The sequence below is a fragment of the Ochotona princeps genome, chromosome 12 (genome assembly GCF_030435755.1).
Source record: "Ochotona princeps isolate mOchPri1 chromosome 12, mOchPri1.hap1, whole genome shotgun sequence".
Classification (NCBI taxonomy): Eukaryota; Metazoa; Chordata; class Mammalia; order Lagomorpha; family Ochotonidae; genus Ochotona; species Ochotona princeps.
Window position 1 is genome coordinate 332,242 of NC_080843.1, and position 23,763 is coordinate 356,004.

General features: G+C 60.0%; 1 protein-coding gene across 1 annotated transcript; it reads left to right on the forward strand.

The window, feature by feature from the left end:
- Positions 1-1,759: 1,759 nt before the first annotated feature.
- On the forward strand, positions 1,760-11,180 carry ADPRHL1 (ADP-ribosylhydrolase like 1). The gene is made up of 7 exons (XM_004577347.2): positions 1,760-2,021; positions 3,992-4,156; positions 5,818-5,943; positions 6,113-6,253; positions 6,846-6,973; positions 7,547-7,679; positions 10,885-11,180. Exons 1-7 carry the CDS (start codon positions 1,826-1,828, stop codon positions 11,040-11,042), a joined length of 1,047 nt encoding a protein of 348 aa, XP_004577404.2. The 5' UTR covers positions 1,760-1,825; the 3' UTR covers positions 11,043-11,180.
- The last annotated feature ends 12,583 nt before the right edge of the window (positions 11,181-23,763 follow it).

Below are 23,763 nucleotides of genomic sequence, written 5' to 3' on the forward strand. Positions count from 1 at the left end.
CCAGTGTACCCTTTGTGCCCGCAACTCAGTGTCTGCTTTCACACTCTACGGGTTTTGCCTGGAAATCATACTGGTGTTCATGAGTGAGGCAGCTTGCACCACGGGTGTGGCAGTGTGCGTTTGCTGGGAGATTTTATTTACACTGCCGATGAGCCGAGAGGCCCATCTTCCTTCTGAGCAGGGTATTTGAAACTCCTGAGTTTTACAGAGTGTTTTAATCCTATTTGACTACATTTGGGAAGACACTTTTCCATGAAAATGAGAGGTAGATTACGGATGTCAAAGTCCCTTTGCTCAGCTGGCCCTCACTTCACGGTTGAGGCAGGACTAGACCAAGTCCCTGGCTCCGTCTGCAGCTGCAGCCCGGCCCCATGCCCGGCACCCTCTGACCCTCCCCCTTCTCCTGACGGAGACCACTGCCCCAACTTTGGCATTGCAGGCCTGTGACAGGGCCACAAGCAGGCGGGCTGGGTTGCACACCAAGGCACCCCGAACTTTAGGGAGTGTCATTTGTAGCCCGTGGCCTGGGTGCCCTGCCTCAGGCCTTGTAGGGTGTCAGGGCTTCTGACTGGAGATCCCAGGCCTGGCTCAGCCCTCTCCTGGTCCTGTAGTGACACCATCAGTCATGTGAGGACACAACTAGTTATGTGACATAAGTAGTCACATGAAAACATAACTAGTGTGAGAGCCCAACTAGTCACTCAGGCTGGAGCAGGCCTCCTGGGCAGCTGGGCCATCTCTACTCAGAAGCCGGATGCCCAGCTTCTGGTGGCTGTTCGCAGCCTGAAGGTGTGGAGGTCTCCTTCCAGGTATCCATGCTCCTGACCTGAAACTTGTGCTGGAGAAGTCCCGGACTCAGCTGCAAACCTGGGGCTCCCTGAGGCCAAGGCTCCCACAGGGCTCAGAGCCCAGGCGCTGTCTTTCCTGCCTTGGCCTCTGTAGAGGGCAGGGTCCTGCGCCTGGCCTAGGACCTCAGGACCCCCACCCACCGCACCCCAGGAGCTCCTAGCATTAACGTGCTGGTGTCGGTGACAGAGTGTGAGCCGTGCTGCTCGGCATCGGGCAGCACGCTGCCTTGCGTGTGCGTCCACCCCACAGGGCCAGAGTGGACACAAGTCCTGGTGCCTCAAGTGCACAAACCCATGAGCTCACTGCAAGAGGAGGGTACTTGGAGCATCCAGGTGGCCGGCGGTGCCAGCTGTGGGGACTTGTGTCCCAGAGCTGTGCAGGCTGCAGGGCACGCAGGAGCAGGGGTCCCCCAAACACTGACGTCGCACCAAGAGCTGGCCCTCTAGAGCCCAGATTCCCAGCAGGTGGGAGGGAGGCTTGGTGCAGGGTCCCTTTCAGGACTGTCTGAATAACTAGACCCTGTGGAGGCCAGATCTGCCTCCTGGGGTAGGTGGGTGGCGGGAGGGCTCAGAGCCCTTTGCCCACACGTGTTCTATGGCCAGCTTCACCACAAAGCTTCAGGTCCTCCGACTGCGGGCAATAGGTGGACACCGCTTCCTGCGTCCTCGTGCAGACTGGGAAGTCTGGTCTAGGGCAGCACAGGCGCACCTGCAGGGATTTCCGGAACGGTGGATGCTGCAGAGGAGAGGCCCTGGGCCAATGATGTCCCCACCCCCTCATTGCTCCGGGCCAGGAAGCTGCAGCTCTGGGCTCAGACCCGGGAACCTGACACCTCCCACGTGGTGGGGTTCACTCTCATTGGTGGCGGTGGGCGGAGACATCAGGGCAGCACCCAGCCACTTGGGGGACGCTCCGACAGCCTCACAGTGACCAGTGCAAGTGCCAGTACAGCTAGCTGGAGGCAGCGGAGGCAGGGATGGAGGCCGGTCCCGGGATGGAGAGGTTCCAGGCTGCGATGGTGCTGGGGGCAGTCGGAGATGCCCTCGGCTACGGCCACACTGGCAGGGAGAACGGCACCGGGGGCCTGGGCCACCTGGTGCTGTCCCCAGCAGAGTGGCCCGTGAGCGACAACACCATCATGCACATGGCCACCGCTGAGGCCCTCACCACAGGTAGGCATGGAGTGCGCTGCGGTGCCTGCCGCTGCTGCCCACCGTGGCAGTTGGCTGGTCCATGGTTGCCCACTGTGGCTCAGGGTCTCTGGTGGCGGATGGGACTCTTGATTTGCATGGGAGAGGAGTCCCAGCGAAGCCCCCGCTTCTAGTGCAGCTGAGGCCTTGGCACGGAGCAGGTGGGCCCCTGGATCCTCCGCATTGTGTCAGCACAGTGCTCAGAAGCCTGTGAGGTCAAGGGTCAAGGAGGCCGGACCCCAGCCAGAGTGTAGGGAGGAACTGAGACACACTTCCACTTGGCGAGTGGGTTGTGGACCAGTTTGTGCATGGAGCAGATCTCACAGGAGCAGCAGTATGTGTGCTGCCCACCCCTCACACCACCCAATGTGGCCTGGGCCACTCCCACTGCCCAGTAAGGCCTCTAAGTCACTGGGGCCCCCTGTGCTGGGCCGTCTGGCGTGCATGGCTCCGTTTAGCTCCGAAGTCATTGTATAGGAATGCCATCCACTCCAAGAGCCCTAAATAGCCCAATACAGCCAAGGCGTGCTGCAGGGTGAGGCACCAGTGCCTTGGCAGGCAATACAGCCCCCTGAGTCCACCCAGCACCCCGTTCCCAAGGTTGGCAGGCAGCGTCTCAGAAGCCCTGTGAGCTGCAGAGGCTGTGGGGGCCGTCATACCCGCCCCCAGATGGGGCAGGTGTGGAGCGGCTGGGCTGTGTGGCCCAGCCCTTGCGAGCCCCGGTCCCCACCCAGGTAAGGCCGCAAACAGCGGGGTCCCTGGCTTGCGATCTCCTCTGCTGGCAGGTAGGTGTTCCATTGCACTGAAATGCACTGTTGAGGCTTCTTCCCTTGAGCCACTACCAGCCACACAGGAGCATGGGGGGCCAAGCTGTGGTGGCTTCAGGCACTGCCTTGAGTGTCCACCCCTGACTCTGCTTGTTCATTCTCACACATACGAGGGTTTGGCTGGGTGCCTGGCGCCAGCAACCATGTGCAGATGGAGCCACTGAGCCACCCCATGCCCCGTCCCCGGCCGTGACTGTGTTTGCCCATGATGCCCGTGTGACGGGGTCTTCCTGACAGGGCCCATGTCGGGATCTGTTTCCCGCTGTGTCTGCCCAATCTCCATGTGTGGGTCCCCGGCCGGATGCCAGGCACACAGCGGGCGTGGCCTCAGGCAGCCCAGCTTCCTCCCTCCTTGGCTAGTCTCCCCCAACACCAGGACCATGTCGGAGCCCTGCCACCGGAGCATTCAGACCTGATTCCCCCCTCAGGGCCACTGTGTTTCACCTTCCCCTGTGGCCTCATCCCCGCCAAGTCCCTTCTCTCCAGCCGCTGACTCACAGCTGGGGCCATGGAATGCACCCCGTGCATGACAGTGGGATCCTACTGTCTCCCCCCTTTCCACCTAGTCCTGCTTTAATGGCCACAGCCCCACAGAAGTTGTGCCAAGCCCTCCAACCCTCACCTCTGACTGTAGGGGGTGACACTGGCCTTTGTCATCTGTTGCTTCCCTCCCTCGCCCACCCCCAGGCTCAGCACCTATGGCACCATGTGAGGACGGCTGTAGGTCCCTGGGAGCTCAGCACTGAGTCCAGCCTCCAGAAGCATGGCCCTCTGTCCATCCCCTGAGATGGCTCATGCCTTGCTGTCAGCACCCACCAATGGGCAGTTAGCCTGGCAGCTGACATGCCTGCTGGGCCTGGGTCCCTGTCCTTGATCTAGTTTTCCACAGACACACAAACTAGAGGCAGTGGGGAGGTGGCTGAATCTTGGGGTTCCAAACAGGAGCCCCCAGTGGTGTCCCAGCCCAGCCACCAGGAGTATCCAGGGAAAACCAGCAGGTGGGGACTCCCCCTTTCCCCGCCTACTCAGTCCTCCTGTCCTTCAGGGCATCCCAGTGTGGGGCTGTGCTGGCCCTGGGGGTCCCCAGTCTCTGCCCCGTAACCTGACGACCCCTCTCATCCCCAGACTACTGGTGCCTGGATGACCTGTACCGGGAGATGGTGCGGGCCTACGTGCACGCTGTGGAGAAACTTCCAGATCGGCGGCCAGACCCAGCCACCCTGGAGGGCTGTTCCCAGCTGAAGCCAGATAACTACCTGCTGGCCTGGCATACGCCCTTCAATGAAAAGGGTGAGTGTGTGTGGCGGGGAGGAGACGAGGAGGGTGGGCGTGGGGGGATGAGGACAGTGGATGGGGAGGACAAGGGTGGTAGGGGGGACAAGGGTGGTAGGGGGAACAAGGATGGTAGGTGTGGAGGAGACGAGGACAGTGGGCATGGGGAGACAAGGATGGCGGGTGTGTGGGGTCACTTTTCCAGGATGCCAGGCTGACTCCCAGGGAACTTCCCCTCAGCTTTTCCTGCTTGTAACACTGAGTGCAGGCAGCGTAGACTGACACGAGAAGACAGTATAGACGTGTGATGTGTGCTCATACACTGGTCAGTGTGTCTGCCTCAGGCACCCTGAGGTCCACCACAATGCGAAAGCTCTGCTGTGTGCAGACAGCCAGTCTAGAACCATGCTGGGAGTCACATCCTCCCACATCCCAACTGTGGTCCCAGGGCCAGTGCTTCAGTGCCAAGCAGGGCCCTAGACTGGCCTTGGCATCCCTGGAGCTCCCATGTGCCCACCCTGGTCTCCTGGCCCACCGCTGGCTTGCCTGCCTCACGTCGTGTAACCCCAGGCCTTGTGGCTGCCTCCGCCTCCTCTAGGTGTGCAGGTTTGTATAAAAGCTGTGTGAGTGAAGGCCGTGTGTGTGGAGCGACATGTGTGAAAGGTCGCGTGTATGGAAGTTTGAAAGGTTGTGTGTGAGAAATCGATTGTGTGTGCAAGCTCATGGGTAGGAGTCCCATGTGCTCCAGCATCGGTGACCACACAGCCCCAGCCATGGTGTCTTGGCCATTTGCTGTGGGTCCTGTGACATGGACGCAGAGCCCAGGCAACAGAGACAAACCCTGGGCTGATAGCCACGCTCCTCGTGCGTGGTTTCACAGCAGGCCTGTTTGCTGTTGGTGCTTGTCCACAGGGGGCCTGGGAGGGGCAGCTCAGGGCCAGGCAGAGCACGTTCAGATATGAGAGTGTGGCTTGTCCAATACACAGGAGACAGGAAGGGGACTGGTGTCAGGCTCTTGGTCCACAAATGGCCCCTGCGGGTGGACAATGACGAAGCCGCAGGGAGAAGCACAGAGTGTCAGAGGATTGCAGGTGCCCATAGCTTCCCCGCAGGCTGCTCCCCATGCCAGAGAGAGGTGAGACGCCTGCTGGACACAGTGTCCAGCACTCAGAGGAGGGCCAGGACCCCCAGACCCTCCCTCCACTCCCTAGAAGCTCTGATAGAATAGATTGGGCAGCCATGATGGCAGGAACCCCTGCTGAATGGACTCCATGGTGCCCAGGCCAGGCAGGTGGCCCCAGTGCACTGAGAGCCATGGTGAGCTGCCCTCCACGCCCAGTGGACCACATCTGCATGGATTCACAGAGAGGCAATCGTGAGGGTCAGGAGCCGGGAGTGGATCCTGCCTGAGCAGCCATTGGAGTAGATGAGGGCTACTGGGAGTCAAAGGGGATGTGCCTAGACATGCTGGTGGGCGGCTGTGTCCTTCATGTTCCCCAGGCAGGAGTGAGACACAGGCAGGTGTCACAGCCCCTCTCAGCTGCTGGCCATTATTCTGCCTGTTGAGCTCTCCCTGCCCAGCGAGCGCATCACTGTGCCTGCATCTGGACACAAGGAGGTCGCAGGAAGTCATCCGTGCCATCACCGCCATCTGCATTCAGGCACTCATGTTTCTATAGGCTCAGGATTCGGAGCGGCCACCAAGGCCATGTGTATCGGTCTGCGGTACTGGAAGCCGGAGCGACTGGACACCCTCGTGGAGGTCAGCATCGAGTGCGGCCGTATGACACACAACCATCCAACAGGTGCGATGGGGGTGGAGCCTGCTGGGCTGGATGACACACAACCACCTGACTGGTAGGGGGGTGGAGGTGGGGCCTGCTGAGATGGACAAAACAGGAGGCAGGGCTTGGGTGGCGCAGGGTGTGACAACTGGCCTGTGACCACTCAGTCTCTCTCTTCCCTGATCCACAGGCTTCCTGGGGTCTCTGTGCACGGCCCTGTTTGTGGCCTTCGCTGCTCAGGGGAAGCCCCTGGTGCAGTGGGGGCGGGATATGCTGCGTGCTCTGCCGCGGGCTGAGGACTACTGCAAGAGGACTATCCGGCACATGGCAGGTAAGCCCTGCACACTCTTTCCCGACACACCCAGCACACACGAGCACTCCCACAGAACACCCAGACACACCCACGGCACACCCACAGCACACCCCACACCCAGGCACAACCCCATGTCTCAGCACACCTTCAGCACAACCGTAGCACACACAGCACACCCGGGCATACCCATGGCACACCCCAGCATACCCATAGCACAATGAGCACGCTCTATGTGTCTCCCTATTGTGAGTGTGGAGACTCTGTGTGACCCCTCTGCTTTGTTTTGAGCACTGGGGATACTGTATGACCCCCATGTTCAGAATCGGGGAGAGCACACTTGCACTGCGGTTGCACCTACCTTTGAGGACAGGCTTAGGAGACTGCAGAACTGCACCTTTGCCCTCGTTCTTGCTACTGCAAGCCTGTGACGGGAGCCATGTCTGCACTGTGGTTGTGTTGTGGTTGCTTAGCGTCTCTTGCAGCAGCAGGAACTCAGTGTCTCATGCACCTGCAGAGGCGTGGGTGATAACTCCACCCACTCCTTACCTCTCTCCCCCTCACAGCTAGATGGTTGCCTCCTCCAATGATGTCATACTCTTCTTTCCCTCAGAATACCAGGAGCACTGGTTTTACTTTGAGGCTAAATGGCAATTTTATTTGGAAGAAAGAAAAATCAGTGAAGACACAGAAAACAAAGCTGTCTTTCCTGACAATTACAATGCAGAGGAAAGAGACCGGGTGAGTCTCGCCTGACAACTGAGGCAATGCCAGGTACTGCTCTGGTGCTCAGAGCAGAGTAGGTGGGCAGAAAAAAGGATGGGAGAGTGGAAAGTGGATGGATAGGCGGATGGATGGATGGATGGAAAGAAGGAGAGATGGAGGGTGGGAGAGATAGAGGGATGAATGGGTAATTAGGTGGGTGGATGGATGGATAGGTAGATGGATGAGTGGGTGATAGATAATGAATGGATAGATGGAGGGGTGGGTGGGTGGGTTGTTAGATGGGTGGATGGGTGAACAAATGAATGGGCGAGTGGATAGATGAATAAATAGATGGATAGATGGATGAATGAGTGGGTGGGTGGATGGATGGGTGGACATAAATGGGTGGCTGGATGATTGGATGATAGAGGGGTGAGTGGGTAGTTAGGTTGGTGGAGGGATGGGTGGGTAACTGGATGGTTGGGTAGATGGTTAATGGGTGGATGGATGGATGGATGGGTGGGTGGATGGATGGCGCTAATGAATGAATAACCCACTATGGGGACACAAACGGAGGTCTCATATCTTTGACCTGGGTTTTCTCTTCAGACCTACAGGAAGTGGAGCTCTGAGGGACGAGGGGGCCGGCGTGGCCACGATGCTCCCATGATAGCTTATGATGCTCTCTTGGCTGCAGGCAGCAGCTGGGATGAGCTGTGTCGCCATGCCATGTTCCATGGAGGTGAGCCAGTCCTTTTTCATGGCCATGGGCTTCCGGGTGCTCTCCCTGGTCCTCCTTCTGGAGTGTCCAGGAACCTCTGATATGCATCAGACAGCCTACTGACCCCTACATGGCTCCTCTTGTCCCTTTCTGGAGCTGTCCCAGGACAGCTGACTCCACTGCTAGTCCCTTTCCCAACGTACACCTGCCTGGACAGCAAAGGGGACAGGTGCCTGCCCAGAAACAGCCAGGGTGGTCATCAGGCCCCTTTCTGTGTCTGCTCAAGATTCCGAGTCTGCACGCTGTCCACTGGGGTCTGTCTGAGGCCACCCCATGAGTCCCTGCTTCTGCAGCCTCAACATACCACAGGTCAAAGTTCAGAGTCCAGGACCCTGAGTGACCTTGACATAGATGGTGAACAAGTGCCTGGCACTGTGTGGCACGGGGCCCTGGTGGCCATAAGGGGAGACCAGCACTGCCCAGGGCCTGAACCTAGTGCTGCAGGAGTTCTGGGGGCTCCCAGACCTGGAAAGGACAAAGAAGCTAAGGGAGGCATGTGGGGTCCCTAGCAGTGCCTGGGCTGGGGCCATGCGGTGAGGAAAACAATGCAGATGACAGAGTCTCCTCTGGCTGTGGGTACAGGGATGGCACCCACAGCCATGGATGTGGGAAGAGGGCGAGGAGAGGACTTGGGAACGGCATGCTGGGTGCCACAGCACATGTGTAGAGGGGGCAGGGCATCAGTGAGAGCCGGAGGGCTCAGCCAGGCTTAGGGAGCTCCTGGTCCCATCCACTGCCCAAAGACTGGGGCCCTGTGGCCACTGCTGTGGCGCCTTGCCTCGCTCCACCCACTGCAGCCCAAGCCCCTTCAGGTACAGCTTCTCCTTCCCACATGTGTGCGTATACACGCTTGGCGGTTTTTCCTACCAGCAGGCCCCCCAAGACCACCAAAGGGGTGAGGCCACGGTGTTCTTTGGCAGCAAGAAACACCGGGGACAGTCTGGTGGGGCATGTCTGTTCACTGCAAAGCAAGTACAACCTGTATAGACTGGGAAAGGGGAAAGCAGAAAGGTGGTCCCTGACAGTCCTCCCACCCAACAGTGACACTGTAACTGGTAAGAAGGAGTGTCTATCTCTCTGGACCCTCCAACCAAGTCACAGGTCATGTACCACAGTCACGGCTGGAAGCTGTGCCTCAGGTCAAGGGCAGCTATAGCGCGAGTCCCATGGAGCACATAAGGTGAAAGCTATGCCTCGGGTCACATTCACCACGTGTGGCTGGCAGATAGGCTGTGGGTCACATTTGAGTTCTTAGAGTTGCTTATCAGGGAAGTCCCAGCACAGCTTGTCCAAGGACAGAGAAGAGAGACTGGGGTGCAGCCCACCGCTCTCGCTGCATGCCCAGTGAATGGGCCAGGTTGGGGTCTCAGTTAGCCAGAACCACTGTCAGGGTGTTCCCCCAGGGACACAGTGTGCCGTGACCTATGACCTCCCACATAGGCTAAGCAGGCAGGGATCCAGGGGCCATCTCCCACAGTCCACTAAGGAGAGGTGTGTAAAAACTGACAGAGCTCAGCAGTACCCAGGATGGAGATGGGAGAAGCATCTACAACATCTGGGGTTCCCAGCCCCCAAGGTGCGGGATGCAGCATCTTAGAGCCATGAGAGAGCGAGCGAGAGAGAGATTAAGAACACTGGGCCCCCAGGCTCACAGCACAAACACCAGCAGTGGCCTCAACCAAGGAACAGCATGGAGCACACCTAGAGTTGGGAACATAACAGAGCCCTCCCCCACTGGGGGCAGGAACCTGGTGACCTGAGCCCTCTCTGTCACCTCAGGACCACTCAGCGGGAGGCTGAGTTAGGGTCAGCACACATTGTACACTCCTCACTGACACACACACACTCCTCCCTGGAACACATACACTCCCCCAACACACACACACACACTCCTCTGTGACACACACACACTCTCCCTGACACACACACACTCCTCCCTGACACACACACTCCTCCCTGGCACACACACACACACACACTCCTCCCTCACACACACACTCCTCCCTGGCACACACAAACACACACACTCCTCCTTCACACACACACATTCCTCACACACACACACACACTCCTCCCTCACACACACACTCCTCCCTGGCACACACACACACACACACACACACACACTCCTCCCTGACACACACACTCCTCCCTCACACACACACTCCTCCCTGGCACACACACACACACACACTCCTCCCTCACACACACACACACACACACACTCCTCCCTGACACACACACACATCCTCCCTGACACACACTCCTCCCTGACACACACACTCCTCCCTGGCACACACACACACACACACACTCCTCCCTCACACACACACACACACACACACTCCTCCCTGACACACACACACTCCTCCCTGACACACACACTCCTCCCTCACACACACACTCCTCCCTCACACACACTCCTCCCTCACACACACACACACATTCCTCACACACACACTCCTCCCTCACACACACACTCCTCCCTCACACACACACTCCTCCCTCACACACACTCCTCCCTGACACACACACTCCTCCCTCACACACACTCCTCCCTCACACACACTCCTCCCTCACACACACTCCTCCCTCACACACACACTCCTCCCTCACACACACTCCTCCCTCACACACACACTCCTCCCTCACACACACACTCCTCCCTCACACACACTCCTCCCTCACACACACACACACACACATTCCTCACACACACACTCCTCCCTCACACACACTCCTCCCTCACACACACTCCTCCCTGGCACACACACACTGCTCCCTGACACACACACACTCCTCCCTCACACACACTCCTCACTCACACACACACTCCTCCCTCACACACACACTCCTCACTCATTGCTTTCTGACACACCTGTTCTTTATACATGCACTCACTGTACATGCACACTGCTCATGCACTTCTTTAACTTGCACAAGAAAAGAGCCAGGTTGGGCATGGCCACTGAGCCTGACTAGAGCTGAGGCAGTAGATAGGTGAGGTGTGCTGCCCTGAGCATGCCTAGACCCTCACCCTCCTTCACTCTACCCTGACGTGTACTTGGCTGGAGCAGGGGGGTGACTATTTGCATGGGGTCCCCAAGACAGGGGCAAAGTGGGGCCATACAGCTTCACTGGTACTGGACCATGTTTGCCCTTGCAGGTGAGAGCGGGGCCACGGGCTCCATCGCTGGTTGCCTGTTTGGACTGCTGCATGGGCTGGATGCCATCCCCAGGGGCCTATACCAAGAGCTGGAGCACCGGGAGCAGCTGCAGGAACTGGGCACCGCCCTCTACCGCCTGTCTACCGAGGAGAAGTAAAGTGTTCTGCTGCCCCTAGGTAGAGGGCCCTGTGTCCACCCGACACAGTCCTGAGTGAGGGTCCCACGTCCACCCACCTGGCCCTGAGTGAGAGTCTCCATGTCCACCTGACACTGTCCTGAGTGAGGGTCCCACGTCCACCCAACATGATCCTAGTGAGGTTCCCAATGTCCACCTGACAGTCCTGAGTGAGGGTCCCATGTCCACCCGACATGGTTCTGAGTGAAGGCCCCACATCCACCCAACATGGTCCTGAGTAGGGTCCCACGTCCACCCAGCCGACCTGAGTGAGAGTCTCCATGTCCACCCACCTGGCCCTGAGTGAGGGTCCCACGTCCACCCACCTGGCCCTGAGTGAGGGTCCCAAATCCACCCAATATGGTCCTGAGTGAGGGTCCCATGTCCACCCACCTGGCCTGAGTGAGAATTTCCATGTCCACCCACCTGGTCCTGAGTAAGAGTCTCCATGACCACCCACCTGGCCCTGAGTGAGAGTCTCCATGTCCACCCACCTGGTCCTGAGTGAAGGTCCCAAATCCACCTGGCCCTGAGTGAGGGTCCCAAATCCACCCAATATGGTCCTGAGTGAGGGTCCCATGTCCACCCACCTGGCCCTGAGTGAGGGTCCCACGTCCACCCACCTGGTCCTGAGTGAAGGTCCCAAATCCACCCAATATGGTCCTGAGTGAGGGTTCCATGTCCACCCACCTGGCCCTGAGTGAGAGTTTCCATGTCCACCCGACACAGTCCTGAGTGAGAGTCTCCATGTCCACCCACCTGGCCCTGAGTGAGAGTCTCCATGACCACCCACCTGGCCCCCTGAGTGAGGGTCCCACGTCCACCCACCTGGCCCTGAGTGAAGGTCCCAAATCCACCCAATATGGTCCTGAGTGAGGGTCCCATGTCCACCCACCTGGCCCTGAGTGAGAGTTTCCATGTCCACCCACCTGGTCCTGAGTGAGAGTCTCCATGTCCACCCACCTGGCCCTGAGTGAAGGTCCCAAATCCACCCAATATGGTCCTGAGTGAGAGTCTCCATGACCACCCACCTGGCCCTGAGTGAGGGTCCCACGTCCACCCACCTGGCCCTGAGTGAGGGTCCCAAATCCACCCAATATGGTCCTGAGTGAGGGTCCCATGTCCACCCACCTGGCCCTGAGTGAGAGTTTCCATGTCCACCCGACACAGTCCCTGAGTGAGAGTCTCCATGTCCACCCACCTGGCCCTGAGTGAGAGTCTCCATGTCCACCCAACAGAGTCCTGAATGAGAGTCTCCATGTCCACCCACCTGGCCCTGAGTGAGAGTTTCCATGTCCACCCGACACAGTCCTGAGTGAGAGTCTCCATGTCCACCCACCTGGCCCTGAGTGAGAGTCTCCATGACCACCCACCTGGCCCTGAGTGAGGGTCCCACGTCCACCCACCTGGCCCTGAGTGAAGGTCCCAAATCCACCCAATATGGTCCTGAGTGAGGGTCCCATGTCCACCCACCTGGCCCTGAATGAGAGTTTCCATGTCCACCCACCTGGTCCTGAGTGAGAGTCTCCATGTCCACCCACCTGGTCCTGAGTGAAGGTCCCAAATCCACCCACCTGGCCCTGAGTGAGGGTCCCAAATCCACCCACCTGGCCCTGAGTGAGGGTCCCACGTCCACCCACCTGGCCCTGAGTGAGGGTCCCACGTCCACCCACCTGGCCCTGAGTGAGGGTCCCATATCCACCCACCTGGCCCTGAGTGAGAGTTTCCATGTCCACCCAACAGAGTCCTGAATGAGAGTCTCCATGTCCACCCACCTGGCCCTGAGTGAAGGTCCCAAATCTACCCACCCGGCCCTGAGTGAGAATGCCATGCCCAACCACCTGGCCCTGAGTGAGAATTCCATGCCCAAGCACCTGGCCCTGAGTGAGAATTCCATGCCCAAGCACCTGTCCCGAGTGAGTTGCCCCCTTGGCTTCTCCCGTGCCTGCCCCGCTGCAGCCAACCTTTTTGTCCTGGCCAGTTTGGTTTCCCACCTACATTTCCTGTTGTCCTGGGCGAGCATCTCCCTCCCTGCTGCACACCCACCTGCTACCAATGTCATCTCTTCTGCCCTCACCCCAAATACAGCGTCCTGGGCATCCCTGCCCTCAGCTGTGTGAATCTGCCACTTGACGGGGCTCCTGCTGACCCCACGGCAGCCTGGGCAACCCAGCCATGGCAGCACAGCCAAGTGCTGAACCTTCACGTCCATGGTGGGGGGTATAGCCCATGGGGAAACCAGATGTGCATAATCTGTGAGGCCCCACAGACAGCAGGGCAGGACAGGGAACACAGCTGTCTGAGAAGGGACACCTGACGGTGCTACAAACGCCTGTGGGAGGGGCCTCCTGGGACATCAGTTGGGAGTGAGGCTGAGCTTGCAGGGGGTGCTCTGGGCTGCTGGAATGCTTGCTGTGTTCCCAGCTGGCCTCTGGGTCACTGCACCCCATGCCCGGGGCTGGACACAGTTCATGTAACCCTGGCTTCGTGGGGATGGCAGATGGCCCCAGGGAGCCCCAGGGAGCCCCAGGGTGCTAAGCCCACATGCTTTGGCGTGTGGTGAGGTGGCAGGCTCATCCCCGAGAAGAAAGTGGTGGCAGGGGCAGGGTGCATGGCCACCGCACTAGACTCTGCGCTTTGGAGCTGGCCCTAGTGGGTCACGTGGCTTCCATGGTCAACACGTTTGTCACGATGTCTGAACGGTGCTGCTCCTCTCCTGAAAAGACATTAATGTCCATCCATGGGACTGTGGGCCGTTTGCCAAGGGAAGTGGCATATTGCATGGAATGTGTGTTCTGTTTTCAGCATGTCTGGTTGGTGAGCAGCTGGGGCTCCACTGGACACATGTTCTGTGTCTTCTGCCTCTGAAGTAGTGAGGTTAGTTCCATAAGAGAATGTACATTCCGTGTAGGACATATGTTCTCTGTAGGACACATGTTCTTCGTATGACATGTGTTCTGTGTTTGGAACATTCTGTTCCCAGCATGTCTGGTTGGTGAGCAGCTGGAGTTCCACTGAACATGTGTTCTGTGTAGGAAGCATGTTCTGTGTAGGACATGTGTTCCATGTACAGTTTGGGCTTCTTTTCTCACAGTTTGTCATGACTCCTCTCTGAGGACCCCAAGCAGGGGGTCCCGGCAGGGGGTCCTGGCAGGGGGTCCTGTGGATCCACCGCGCTGTTCCCCCAGGGCACAAAAGACTGCTGGGGCTGGGACGGCACTGGACTGGGCTGCAGAGGATGGCCTGGCAGTGCCCACTGTGCCCTCACTGCCACGGCTGGCTGGCACCCGGGAGGGCGCTGTGTGCAGCCCTGTAGAAGACCCAGTTGCAACATTGCCTGCTGCTATGGCTGCAGGTGTCCCGTTTCCCTCTGACAATGCTTTCACAGGTGGGGAGAGAGCTCAGGGATGCCCCTGAGAGAGAGAGCCCCTCAGGGGCAGCACTCAAGAGCGCTGGTAGCCCCAGCCTTGGCTGCCTTCTGCAGTTCCCATGATGCAGGCGCCTATATCCCCCGGCTGGCCACTAGGAAGCCCAGGCTGGGGGGCAGTCTCTCACCCAGGGAAAGGTGGTTGTCAGACAGCAGGGAGGGATCACAGGCATGCGATAGCCCAGCCCAGGCTTGGCCATGTCTGTGGCAACAGCCCACATGACTTCTGCCGGCCCAGGCCATGCCCAGGATATCAGCTCCGAGGTGAGGGTGGGTCTGCGTGGATGTTCACGCAGGTCCCTATCCATCTGCAACCTCAAGAAGGTTCAGAGTAACCCCTGATTGTCCACTCATCACCAGCTAGGCCACAGGACGGGGATCTCACACTCAGGGTGTGATTGTCCACTCACTGCTGGCTAGACCACAGGACAGGGGTCGCACACTTGGTGTGTGACCGTCCACTTGCCACCAAATGGCCACAGGACAGAGATCACATGTTCTCATGTCCCAGGGAGAGAACCCTTGTGCACCAATGTCTTCACGCACAACCCAGAGGCCGTGGCCCCCCACCACCTGAAGCCAGATGCTTCTAGGGACACAGACCCTCATGGACTGACTGACCTCAGCTGTCGGTCTCCTTGACAAGGAAGTGAAGTGACAGTGGATGTGTCTGCTGTGGACTCGGCTGGGTGTGGTGGTCGCAGTTGTGGGGAGGCCCCCAGGGACCCCACCACGTGGCACTGTTGCTGGCCCACTCCTCCCCTGGCCTCCATGCTTCCCAACTACCATGTCAGGCTTCATGCTTAGGAATTCAACTTGAAATTTCCTGTTGAAGGCAGGATCTCTGTCCTGGTACCTTAACCACCTCACTCATTCTCTTGCTATGACAGGGATTTGGCCAATGGACACTGGTCTGGGCAATCGTGTGTGGGGAAGTGGGTTTTGGGAAGGTGCTAGGGTTCCGGGAAGGCCCACCTTGGCTGAAGTCCCCCAGGCCCACTCCTGGCGTGGACTCGGAGCCCTGGGCAGCCAAGCACACTGTCTGTCCCTCCCAACTGACTGGTGAGGTCCATGGGGCCTGGGAGATACAAATGGCCCTGCCCCTCCCCATGCCTGCCTGGGACACAGCCAGGTGCTGGATCCAAAGGGCCTTGTGACCTGATGAGGGATGGCAAAACCATGGTCATTGTGCACCCATGGGAGTTGCTATGTGTGGGAGATGGCTGCCAAGCTGTGGTCAGGGCTTATCTAGAGGAAGATGGGAGCCAGGACCTTGCCTGGTGGGCACTGGCTCCTCCCAGGCCTCCACAGAGATGCCCACATGTCCAGGGACAGTCGAGCTCCCCTTCCAGAACATGCCAGAACCATCCTGGAATTGGTGCTGAGAACACAATGTTCTGGCCCCGAGAGAGCTGGGTGGCTTCTCTGCCTTCGGCTTCGCAGCTGCCCAGCCCTGACTGGGCTGTGGAATTAATCATAGCAGCACGGGACAGGGATCCGCGTTAGCCACAGTGCCAGGCACGGGTACAGGTGGCCCTAAGCCTCGAAGTGCACCAGAGTGGCACCGAGAGACCCAGGAGTGCCCAGACCCTCGGTGGGCAGCACAGGCATGACAGTGGCACCTGTGGCCAAGCTCCGTGGCTGGCATGTGGTCAGTGTGGCGACTGTTGTCATCTTTGTGACTCATTCTGGACACCTCTGAGATACTGAAATAGCCCGATGAGCCAGTGGCTGCTGGGGGTGGAGCCTGGCCTGGGTCCACCCCTGCCTGCTGGGAGGCCTGCCCACACAGTCACTTCAGGCCTGAGGTCCCACTACCCCCAGGGTCAGACCCAGATCCATGGCCATCTGCTCTCCATAGGGCTGGGGCTCCTGTGTACCACAGGAACCACGCAGGCCCCATGGACAGGGTTGCAGCCTCGAGTCCAGCAGTGTGCACGCAGGCTCCTGCAGACATGGTTGACCAGAGCTCTTGGGTGGGCAGTGCAGTCTGCAGGGAGTGCACAGGCTCTGGGCACGTACAGGAAAGGTGGCGACGATCAGGCAGCTGAAAGCAAGAGTAGCAGCGAAAGGGGATCGTACTTCCCATGGTTGAAGCAGTGTGGGGGAAGCAGGTGGATGCAGTGGGGATATCTGGGGATTGCTGGATCCCCAGGCAGGGAAGACACAGGAGGAGGGACCCAGCTCCATCACTTGGGGTTTGGTGCCTGGAAGAGCCCAGGTCGCAAGCAAGACACGGGGATCAAGGTAGAGGCTGAGATAGGCTGCCAGCAGTGGAGGGTCCCTGCCTGAGAGACTCCTGTAGCAGAGTCCCCGCACAGCTCCAGCCACAGAGCAGCCCCGACCCCAAATGGAGGCAGGGGAGAAGAGCTGAGAGGCACAGGACTCAGAGCCCCTCCCCCCGCTCAGCCTCCGCGCTGCCCCCTCTGCAGCCCACTCGGTGACCTTGACCGAATGTAACAGGCCTTTCTCTCCACAGCCGGCAGAGGGAGAGGAGCGGCCTAGCGACCCCGGCCGACCCGGAGCCGGCGCTGAGAAAGCGGCTGGGCAGGGCGTGTGCGCCCGCGGCCCGCGCGCTCCTGGACAGCCTGCTGCTGTACCTCGCGGGACGCGCCGACCGGCCCCCCGCGGCCCAGGGCTCCGAGCCCGGCCACGGCCCGAGCCCGTCCGCGCCGCTCGAAGGCGCCCCGCGACGGGTCACGCGCTTCCAGCTCCTGCAGGCCAAGTTCTTGGGCACAGGCCGCGAGCGCCACCTGCAAAGGACCCGCGAGGTGGGCCGGCTCATCGCCAGGGATAAGCCGGGCCCGGGCCGGGGCCTGGTGGGCGCCACCATCCGCCGGCTGCAGGAGCGGACCGGCCAGGGCGCCCAGGGGCCTCCCGGGGAGAGGCCGTTGCGAAGGAGCGCCCCGGGCGCCAGGGGCTTCGTGAAGAGCATCCTGAGGAAGTTCCTGGTAGCAGAGCAGAAGGAGGCGGGCGGGGAGCCGCCGGGCGGCGGCGGGGGCCGGGCGCGGGGCCGCCTGCGCGAACGCTTCGAGCAGAGCGGCCGCCTGTGCTCCGAGGCCGGCCTGCGGCCACTGCGCCAAGACCCAGCTCGAAGAAGCCTCGTGAGGACGCACCGGCCCGAGGCCCGCGAGCTGCACGTGGCCGCCCTGGCCAGCACCTGCTTCCAGGTGCCCGCAGCCCGTTTCCTGGCCTGCACTGCGGAACCGCAGCCGGCCCTCAGCGTCGCCACCGTGGTCTGTGGCCCCCGCAGCTGGCTGTCACCCTGCGCCAGAGCTGGCCAAACCCAGCCCTCCCCTCGCACTGGCCCCAGCCTCCCACCTGCTTCATCCGCACAGGGACCTGCGAGTTCTACAGCTGGAAGGGACAGGACAAGCCCCGAGGCGAGGGGCAGTGTGAACAGCACCTGGGAGGCCCCTGAGATCGCCATGACCGTGTGCAGCTCCGAGGCTGAGGCTGAGGAGGCCTGGTACCAGGCCCTGCTCTTGGCTACCCAGAAAGCTCTCCCAGAAGAGGCAGGCCCTGTACCCATCCCCTCACGCCAACTGGTAGCCTCACAGGCCACCCTGAGGACACAGGCGGCCCCAGAGGCCACACAGCTTACTCTGCAGCACCCACTGATCCACCAGATGCCCTCAGCTTTCGGCCCCCCGCAGGGCAACGCCCAACTGGAAGACAACAGCTCTGGCCCTTTTGGGGGCAGGGGATCAACCAGTGACACACAAGCCCGGTGTCCCATGGTGACTGAGGACAGACCAGTGGGCCAGACTGCTGGGAGACCAGCAAGACTGCAGTTGGCACCAGCCGAGCCAGGGCCCTGGGGAGTGCACTGTGGAGCAGCTGAGGGCTCAGGCACACCCCAGGGACCTGAGGGTGCTCCCTGGCTGAGCCATGGGAAACACTGGTTCCCAGAGATAAAGGATGAGACCACAAGCAGCCATGAGGCCGCAAAACATCAACCAAGGGAAGGTGAGCCAGGGCCACCCCTCAGCAAAGGGAAGGCCCGGGGAGTCCTCACAGAGCCCGAGGGCTTCACCACAGTAGACAGCTGCACCCTGTGGGGGCAGCAAGATGAGCAGCCTTGGAAACTGGTATCTGGGGCTGTCCAGGGAGATGCTGGCCAGGACTCGGCCAGGACCAGGATGTCCCCAGTGACAGAGCCCACATTGGACATCCAGGCCTCTGGGCAGAGGGCAGTCATCAGGAGCACCATGAGTGCCACACGGCCAGAGCCAGGCAGTGCCCACATTCCTCAGATCGAGGCAGCAGGAGAGAGCAGAGCTGAGCTGGCAGGACAGAGTATGACTTTGAACCAGGAAGAAGGCAGAGCCGGGCTGGCAGGGGATGGAAGTAGCCTCTGTTCTCGAGAGATTTTCACTCCAGAGCCCAGCAGCTGCTTCCCGTGCCTGCAGGTGAAGGGGGCCCAGGGCCGGCAGGTGGAGGAGGTCCAGGGCCCGCAGGTGGAGGGGGCCTATGGCCGGCTGGTGAAGGGGGCCCAGGGCCAGCAGTTCAAGGAGGTCCAGGGCCAGCAGGTGAAGGGGGCCTATGGCCGGCTGGTGAAGGGGGCCTATGGCCGGCTGGTGAAGGGGGCCCAGGGCCAGCAGTTCAAGGAGGCTCAGAGCAGGCAGGTGGAGGAGGCCCAGGGCCCGCTGGTGGAGGAGGCCCAGGGCAGGCAGGTGGAAGAGACCCAGGGCCGGCAGGTGGAGGAGGTCCAGGACCGGCAGGTGGAAGGTGCCCAGGGCCGGCAGGTGGAGGAGGCCCAGGGCTGGCAGGTGAAGGGGGCCTACGGCCAACAGGCAGAATGTGCCCAGAGCCAGCAGGTAAAGCAGGCCCAGGGCCGGCAGGTAAAGGAGGTCCAGGGCCGGCAGGTGGAAGAGGCCCAGGGCTGGCAGGTGGAGGGGGTCCAGGGCCCGCAGGTGGAGGGGGCCTATGGCCGACAGGCAGAATGTGCCCAGAGCCAGCAGGTAAAGCAGGCCCAGGGCCAGCAGGTGAAGGGGGCCCAGGGCCAGCAGGTAGAGGGGACCCTGGGGTGGCAGGTAAAGGAGGCCCAGGGCCAGCAGGCTGAAGGTTCCCAGGGCCGGCAGGTGAAGAAGGCCCATGGTCAGCAGGTGAAGGAGGGGACCCTGGGCCGGCAGGTGAAGGGGGTCCAGGGCCGGCAGGTGGAAGTTGCCCAGGGCCAGCAGGTGGAGGAGGCCCATGGCCAGCAGGTGAAGGAGGGGACCCTGGGCCGGCAGGTGAAGGGGGCCCAGGGCCAGCAGGTGGAAGTTGCCCAGGGCCAGCAGGTGAAGGAGGGGACCCTGGGCCGGCAGGTGAAGGGGGCCCATGGCCAGCGGGGGTGGAGTCCCTTTGTCCAGGATCCTCTTGTGGCCAGCTGGGAGGTAAGGTCCCTGGGTGGAGCCACACAGGCAGGCCTAGGGCAGCAAGAAGGAGGCCACAGGCAGGACCTGTGGTCACAGCCAACGCAGCAGCCCCACAGTTCTGGAGCGAGCTGGGAGGCTGCTCTGGGCCAGGAGGCTGAAGTTCAGGGTGTGCAGCTGTGGGGCCCGGCTCAGGAAGATGGTACCCAGGGGCCCAACGGGCCGATAAGCACGACACTGGAAAACAAGCATCTTAGGAGGCCTCTGCACAAGGCCAAGTACAGAGCCCAGAGCTTTGGGGACCAGCAGTCTTTCAACTTGTCTTTCAGGACCAGTGTTCGACCCCCCAAGGCCTGCGAGCCCCCCAAGTGAGGCCAGCCCTCACTGCCCTCGGGACAACCAGGTAGATTCCCCTTGCACTGGTATGGGCAGAAGTGGCCGATGACACTGGCCGATCCCGGTGGCATAGTGATCACCACTGGTCCAGCTCCTGCAGGCCAATGGGAAAGACAGGAGGGGGCTCCTGCTGTAGTCCCAGTAGCTGCAGATGTTGGGGAGTGGGCCAGCAGATGGGACATCTCTGTTGCCTGCCTTTCAAATAAACAAAAATAAATTTTTACAAACCTTGTTAAAGGCTGGGGCTTAGGAACTTGCCAGGTGGTGCCCAGGGCCTGGGGGGGGGGGACACATGAGTCACAGAGCCAGCACCAGGACACTGGACCTTAAGTCTGAAAATGCCACACTGAGACCACGAGAGAGCCATGTGGGGCTGCAAGAGGTCGTCCCCATGGCCACCGTGTGGGGCTGCGAGAGGTCGTCCCCATGGCCACCGTGTGGGGCTGCGAGAGGTCGTCCCCATGTGGCCTGGTGAGGCTGAGAGGTCATCTCTGTGTCCACCTGTGGCACTGTTTCTTCTGGGACCAGTGAGAGGTGGGAGCTTACGGCCTGCAAAGCCATCTGCTGGGCCATGGCACTGACAGGGCACTGGAAACCCAGAAATCTGTGGATGGATAGCAGGTGACCTCCAGCCTAGGGGAAGGTGTGTTCTGGGTGCAGCACCAGGAGGGCCCTAACCAGCCCATCACGTCCATGGCCAGCCTGGGGCTATCAGCTCTCTACTGCTAGTGAGCTGTTCAACCTGGCTCCCATTGCAGCCACTCAGACTGAGCAACTCACTCAAAACCCAGCAAATGCCTGCTATTGGCCTGTGGGGACGGTAGGGGCTGGGACGTACTGGCCCTGCGGCCCCCGGCCCCCCTGGCAGCACCAGGCCCCCACCTCTGCAGGAATCACCTCTGTGTGGGCAGTTGCCCTCAGGCTCCATGTCCTGGCACACACAGCCATGGTCTGCCTGGACACTGTGTCCCTTGAGGGCTTGAGCCAGCACTTGGCTGGGAGGACGTCTGCCTCGCAGGGTTCCCTGGGTCTGCTTTCAAGTGGCATCTGAGTTTTGCTATTTTAAGTGGCAGCAAAAGCGGTCAGCATCTCCCGAAGCGGTCAGTGAAGATGGGCAGCTGAGTCCCCTCCCCCAGCCCCGCCTTCCTCCACTGCCTCCCCTCCCACCCCACGGCCGGGAATGCCCTGGCCTGATTGGCAGGTGGAGGAGGAGCAGGGTGCTCCCGGGAGCTCACTGGCTGGAGCCGGAATGGGGGGCAGGGCGCTCCAACCTCTCTGCCAAATGTCTGGCACACACGGTTGTCAACTGCTGCTCCTGGGCCTATGCCACTGTCCTTGGCAAAACTTGACTAATTCCTTGACCTTTCAAGAAGAAAGTAAACGACCCAGCAACAGAGTAACAGGAGAGGGCATGACCAGCCGGGATAGCCACCAACGTCCACCCGCCCAGGACACTCGCAGCCAGGTGACCAGGGGGTGGGACGGCTCAGGATTCTGGCGTGTTGACTGAGCTGTGGTCGGCCAGTCTCTGACCAGGATCCCGTAGGCTCGATGCCCCTCCACCAGCACACCCAGGGCGGGGGGCATGGGCAGACTTCAGCATCCATTCCTGACCCAGCACACTTGGAAAACAACAGGGACAGTCCAGACCCTGGGTCCCTGCCACCCACGTGAGAGACCTAGAGACATCTCCTAGCTGCTGACCTCATCCTGGCCCTGCCCTGGCTGTGGCAGGTGTCTTAGCTGGCAGGAGCAAGTCTGACCCGAGCCCAGCCTTGTGCAGGTGCTGTGTGGCCTCGGGAGTGTGTACCACGCAGCTGTGTGTGAGCTCAGCAACTCACACCCCAGCCTCCCCCGATCCTGTAGCTGGGGCCAGTGCTGGGTGGCCCAACGAGGTCCCTGCAGGCTCCCAGGTGACCGGGCCTGTGGTCAGGCCGGGCTCTGGCTGGAGGAAGAGGTGAGGGCTGGGCACACTACGTCTGGGAAGAGAATGAGTGGGTGGGTGCTGCTGGGGTCCGTGCAGTGGGTGTGGATGACACAAAGGTGTGAAGAGAACAGCTCCCCCGTTTGGCAGGGCCCAGAGGAGCTTCCAGCTCTTTGGCAACGACTGGGAAATGTCTCTTCAACCACCTTGACGCAGTCTCACGCCTTTTGCATGGACGCTCAAACACCCCACTAGGAATTCTGCAGTCCATTCAGGCAGCGCTGTTTGCCCCTGTGAGGTGGGTTTTGCAACCAATGTGAGCTTGAGAGTTAATGCTGCTGCTGATGTCTTGGTGAGTAGGCCTTTAACTGCACACAGGAGTACAATTAAGTCCGTGCCTTTTCTGGACACCTTATTGTGTGCCTACCCATTGCCCTGGAATCTGGCCCAGACATATAGCACACCTTCTGGGAAAGGGCTTGATAAGAAGCCTACAAACTAATGGAAGTGATGGACGTGTGAGCTGAAACTGCTATGACAAATATAGTCACTGTGACCGTAAAAGTTAGCCTGTCCCTGCAACTCTTTAGAGCATAGGAAATGTAGCTGTTTTAGCCTCTTATATAATTTTTTGACTAGAGGAATTAAGGATGCTTTTATTAATATCATAGAGATATGCTTTTGATTATTGCTTGACTGTTTATGGGGTTATAGAGCCTGCAGTTGTAGGGGAGTTTAATGTTTGGAACTTTTTGTCTTGGATCTTTATGTTTTTCCCTTTTGATGTATTTCTCCCATTAAGTTACAGATAAGTTGTAGAAACAGAAATGTGGTGGGAATGTATTACTAATTAGTAGGTAACCACATGTGCCCTGGCCTTGGAGTCCTGGCTGTCACTCAATGGCTACTAGTGAAGAAGGAATAATGGCTTGCTTTGGAGAACGCGATTATGGTAACTTTCAGTCTCTTCAGGATTAATTTTATTTATTTGTAAAGCAGATTTGCAGAGGGGAGACAGAGATCTTCCATCCACTGGTTCATTCCCTAAATGGCCATGACGGCCAGCGCTGGGACAAGCCAAAGCCAGCAGCCTGGAGCCTCACCACAGAGCGGATAGCAGGGGCCTGGGCAGCCCTGTCCTGAGCCCCATGTGGTCATGTGACAAGAGACCCCCTGCACTGTGCTGGCTACAGTTGAAGGCTAAGAAGGGAGGGCCCTGGCCCAGGACTCAGCCAGGGTCATGGCCCAAGCAGCCTTAGGAATAAAGCCCGTTGTTTCTGACAAAGCCTAGGAACAGTCGTTTGACTCACCAAGTGGAGCCCTAACCTGTCCCGTGAGCACCCGAGAAAGCACCCAGGCTGGCCGGGATCCATGTGCTGACAGCAACCAATGTCCCGGCTGGCTGTCCCCACCGGGACAAGTGTGCCGTGGGCTCTGAGCTACAGATCTGCTCTGTCCACACCCCGTGCTGTCCACGCCAGGAGGAAGATGCAGGCAGCTTCAGGCTCTGCAGGGCTGGCTGGGGCCTTCCTGAGGGGTAGACCGGGCCTCCACTGAAGTCCCCTCTCGCACCAGTCAGAACTGCCCAGTGGCCAGGAG